The sequence below is a fragment of the Alosa pseudoharengus genome, unplaced genomic scaffold (assembly GCF_046254945.1).
Source record: "Alosa pseudoharengus isolate Yale_2024_CS ecotype anadromous, Long Island Sound unplaced genomic scaffold, YU_APseudo_1.1 YU_APseudo_1.1_scf_7, whole genome shotgun sequence".
NCBI lineage: Eukaryota > Metazoa > Chordata > Actinopteri > Clupeiformes > Clupeidae > Alosa > Alosa pseudoharengus.
Window position 1 is genome coordinate 1,233,449 of NW_027468859.1, and position 5,000 is coordinate 1,238,448.

The 5,000-nt window shown below is 45.5% G+C and overlaps 1 protein-coding gene across 1 annotated transcript in view; it reads left to right on the plus strand.

Annotated features, from left to right (window-relative positions):
* The first annotated feature begins 274 nt into the window (after positions 1-274).
* gata4 (GATA binding protein 4) overlaps positions 275-5,000 on the plus strand; it is a 26,108-nt gene continuing 21,382 nt past the window's right edge. The window contains exon 1 of the mRNA XM_076272312.1: positions 275-1,004. Within this exon, the coding sequence (XP_076128427.1) occupies positions 473-1,004 (532 nt within the window). The 5' untranslated portion in view covers positions 275-472. The remainder of the gene's footprint in view (positions 1,005-5,000) is intronic.

Below are 5,000 nucleotides of genomic sequence, written 5' to 3' on the forward strand. Positions count from 1 at the left end.
TTGCTATCAACGGATTATTATTCAAACGTGCAGAACAGACAGCTGCACTGCACAGATGACGTCTGCAAATCTATAGCTGAAAGCAAACAGTTATTAAAGCCGTCACTGTTGACCACAGGCTACACTCCGGGCTTTCGTACTCCCCCGAGACCAGTGTGCACTCCTCCCGTCACAGACGAGTGGGAGGGATAGAGAGAGGGATTGAGAGAGAGAGAGAGGGAGAGGGGGAGAGAGAGATCACTCAACAGGAGTTTCCGTAGTCCAAGTTGGCCAAGGCTACTCTAACTTTGTGTTCCGCCGTCGGCCAGGTGCGCGCGTGGAGCTCAAGAAGAGGAATGTCCCGATAGAAAATACTCCAATATTTCCTTTGGATTAGCCTACACGCGGTTGTCTGGGGAGGGTTCCACCCGCTCCAGGTAACACGCTCCGTGCTCGTATCCCCGCCGCCCACGGTCACCTGCCCAGCGGGGATATGTATCAGGGAATAAGCATGGCGACCAACCATGGACACCCGTCATACGAGGCCAGCTTTCTGCATAACCCCGCGGCCACCTCTCCCGTGTACGTGCCGACCACCCGGGTGACCCCCATGATCCCCGCTCTCCCGTACCTGCAGACTCACGGCGCTGCGCAGCCGAGCAGCCCAGGACAGAATCATTCGGCCTGGGCGCAGGTAGGTCCGGAGGCAGGGTCCTCTTACAGCACAGCCAACACGCACCACTCCCCGGTGTCACCGCGCTTCAGCTTCCCCACTAGCCCGCCGCTAACCTCCGGAGTGGCCACGGTGCGGGAAACCACTACCTACACAAGCCCCCTGAACATCTCCGCCAACGGGAGAGAATCTTACGGGGCACGAGGTCTCAGCGGCTCCTACCCCAGCCCCTACCCGGCGTACGTCAGTACGAACATGGGGAGCACTTGGCCGGCGCCTCCGTTTGACAGCTCCGTACTGCACGGTCTGCAGCCAGGGACGTCGGGGAACTCTATGCGGCATCCAAACTTAGGTGAGTCCGGGAGAAGCGACCACAGCCATGCTGTATGATTTGACTGTTCTAGCGTAACAATAGAAGGAGTTGAACCCAACAATAACGTGGCCTTGTTCTGCTTGCCAAAAAGATTGATACAATGTAATGGTGGCCCATAAAACTACTGATAAACATGCGTTGTTTTTCAGCCTGGGTTCAGAATGGGACATAATATTAGTAGGCAGATACGTGTCCACTGCGGGCCAGGGCGCCCTAATACGCCGTCTGATAAGTGGCTGTTTGGCCGCAGGTAATCAGTCAAATTCAGCTCCTCCGCTCGCTAGAGACCCACGGACCTGGAGACCGACGGGCCTGGGAAATTAATTGTTTGAGAACAACAAGCGTCATTCATTTATCTGCGAGCGGCTATCCACACAGCCTGTCGTCCATGTTTGAGACGGACTATCTGACTTCTCTATAATATGGCAGTCTGAAGCAGGCCGCACTTCAGCCTCCTCCAGCCCCTCACATCAACTCTCGCTGTGTGGTCCACACAAAACCCGGTTTGCACTCACAGCCTAGGCTACTGTAATTCTTCAGAAAATTATTCATAGGCCTATATGTATCCCGTAACCGAGTAGGCTAGCCTATCACCCCGAAATAAAAGATTAATTTGACAAGTTTAACTGTACAGTGACCTGAGGCGGAAAGAATGGAGTTTGTCGTTAATTCATTAAATAATTGTGTTCCTTGATATTTGTGTGTTGTTGTGCACAGGCCCCCTCCTCCCACGAGCTCCCCAGTGACAATCACGACTCTCTCTCTTTTCCTTCTTTTCCCGAAAGGAAAGCTACTTGGGACGCCATATCCGGACAGCAGACATGCGAAATTAAACAAAAAGAGAACTTTCTCAAGTTTGTGTTCTGATTCGGTCTAGTCTTTCCTGGAATTGTAGATTATTATGCGTCAGCCAGGTGCGTGGTTTATAAAGCCAATCCGAAGTAACGGATGACCTCACCTAACAGGCTCGTGCATTATAAGCATAATAGAGGCCAGGCTACAGCTGCATTTTAAAACAAGCTTATATGTTGGCATGGAAACATGTCACCAAAACAGCCCTATGTGTCTGATTTGACGGAATATTTTAAATCACTCTTTTGGGCTATATGGCCTATGCTAAGTACAAAAATGATATAGCTATTTCAGATTTCCCTATATGTTAAGTTTAGGCTATGTATTTCAGATAGGCATAGGCTAAGTACAGTAATCATATATATTAGCTATAGGCCTATTTCATATTGGGCTATGCTAAATAGCCTACAATAAGTCGCTACATTTTCGTTTCAGTATCATTTCATTCTCTATTCCTGAAGAGGACACGAATATTTTAACTGAATGTAAAGTCACAGGTTCAACCACAAACAAAACCTTAATATTTCAAACACATCATCTGCTTTATTTCAGGCATGGTCGCTATTTCTCCAGAATCGAAGTATATAAGTAAAATCAAACAGCCGACAGACATTATCAATGTTATTTCGACTGTAAAAACGTCAGTGGTCCTTTGTAAATTAATTTTAATTTTTAAACGAATATGCGACTGTCTTCTATGCTCAAAATGCAATCTTGTTTTGCAGTAGGCTAATCCGATTATTATTATTGACAGAATAATTTATTTGTATTCTTTCTGTATGTCATTTGTACACCAACTATAAGTCTAGGCTATGATGGCCTAATATAACCAAAAAAATCCTACATTTAGACGTTAAATAGTTATACTGTAAAGACCGCCGTGTTTTAGTCTGACTGCAGTAAGGGACTGTGATTAATAATTTCCAGAGAAATAAAAAAAATATAACAAACAAACAAAATGCGTTTTGAATTAAAAAAAGACGGGGCTGTGTAAACATAATTTAGAACAAAGTTGGCTTTTTACAAATCAGCTTCTCAGTTGTCTAGCCCGTGGTCCTGTGCAGTGTGTTGTGCTGGTCCTGTGCAGTGTGTTGTGTTGTTCTCATGGTTGTCTTTAGGTCAGTTTTCTAGCCCGTGGTCCTGTGCGGTTGTCCAGTGTTGTGTTGTTCTCATGGTTGTCTTTAGGTGTGAGCATGTGATGAGCAGCACAGGTGAACTTTAGTAGACAGAGCATCAACAGAAATAGGCTGTAGGCGGGAATAAGGACGAGTGGGAATAGATCACTAGATGTAGCCTAATGGATGTGAATTCGCAACGAATTTCTTGTTTTATGAAATAACTAGGCCTAGGCTATTTATTTTTCATTTTATGAAATACCTATTTCTTTTTTTTATTTTATGAAATATCTACTTATTTATTTTTGTTTGGTGAATCCCACTATTCGTTAAATTGTGTCATGGATGTAGGCTATCCCGTAGCTTACATCGCAACCAATGCGCAGGCCTACGTCCAAACACAGGCTCTAATATAGGCTACCTTTATTTAATCAGGCTCTTATATAGGATACCTTTATTTAATCTGAAACGGTAGCTGGGGTCCAGCCCTGCCTTATGCGTGTGCGCGTGTGAGTGTGAGTGTGTTTCTTACAGAATGTATACTTTGGGGCTCTGGGAACGACCAGAGAAATGTTGGTAGCCTCAACGAATGACGTAGCCTAGTGTTAACAAAGTTATGGAAAACGTGCCCCAGATCTGTTCAAGCTGGCTGGGAAGGAGGCTAGATTATGGGATAGGCTTCAGGTTTCTGCGAACTAATCACCAAATAGGCATACCTGCAAATGATCTAATAACCTAACAAAGACGAGAAATCGAATCAATCAAACAAAAAACCAACAAAGAAGGGTTTCTGATAAAAGGCTTTATTTGAGGACGGCTTCGTCTGTTTGAGTCCAACACGCTCCCTATCAGCTGAGCAGGAGTTTATCGCGAGTGCAGCCGAAATGGACTTTGCTTATTGGCTCATTAATGAGATAGAAGCCGCGCGCAGAGGCGCAGAGGCGGAGGGGGGAGTCGGTAACCGGTGGGAACGCAGGTGAACTGGGCGCGAGGTCCATGGCCGAGGCGCGAGGTCCAAAATGAGCCTTAAAGACGCATACCAGAGATTAGAGCTGTGGAACGCGCCAGCGAGATGGAGACATAGTTGACCTTAGAGTGCCGCTCCAGACTGACCACAGATCGAGTGCAGGTCGATTAGGCGACAGGCCAGTATGTCTGAATCTAATCTATTGAATTTTAATTGAGGATATCAAACAATCGTGACTATTATTATTACTATTATTATTATTACTACTATTATTATTATAATTATTATTATTATTATTATTATTATTTGAGTTTCAGCCTTCATTTGTGTTCTCTCTGCATGTGGCAGAATATAATAGTAGCCAACCCAGTATGCAACCCTGTGCATTTTTGTTTTAGTTTGCGTTGGGTTCAGTGTGTTTTGTCCAGTTGTGTTGAGTTCAGTGTGTTGGGTCCAGTTGTGTTGGGTTCAGTGTGTTTTGTCCAGTTGTGTTGTGTCCAGTTGTGTTGAGTTCAGTGTGTTGTGTCCAGTTGTGTTGAGTTCAGTGTGTTGTGTCCAGTTGTGTTGTGTCCAGTTGTGTTGAGTTCAGTGTGTTGTGTCCAGTTGTGTTGAGTTCAGTGTGTTGGGTTCAGTGTGTTGGGTTCAGTGTGTTGGATTCAGTGTGTTGTGTCCAGTTGTGGTTCGGCTGAAGCAGAGCTGGGGTGTGTGTGTTACGTCTAATTATCTCTACATGTAAATGTATGTGTGTGTGTGTGTGTGTGTGTGTGTGTGTGTGTGAGCCGGGGAGTGTGTGATACGGTGTAATTGTTTCTACATTCCAAATGTGTGTGTGTGTGGGTGTGATGCGGTGTAATTATCTCTACATGTAAATGTGTGTGTGTCCATAGCCGTGGGGGTGCTGGGGGTGCGGCAGCACCCCCTGCAGGAAAGCACTCGTATTTATCTGTCACGATCAGAAAAAAAAAGAAGCTCTCCGTCCCCCTGTCTATTATTCTATTATGCACTAAAAAATGTTAGGCCTACATTAGACCTGGGAGATCT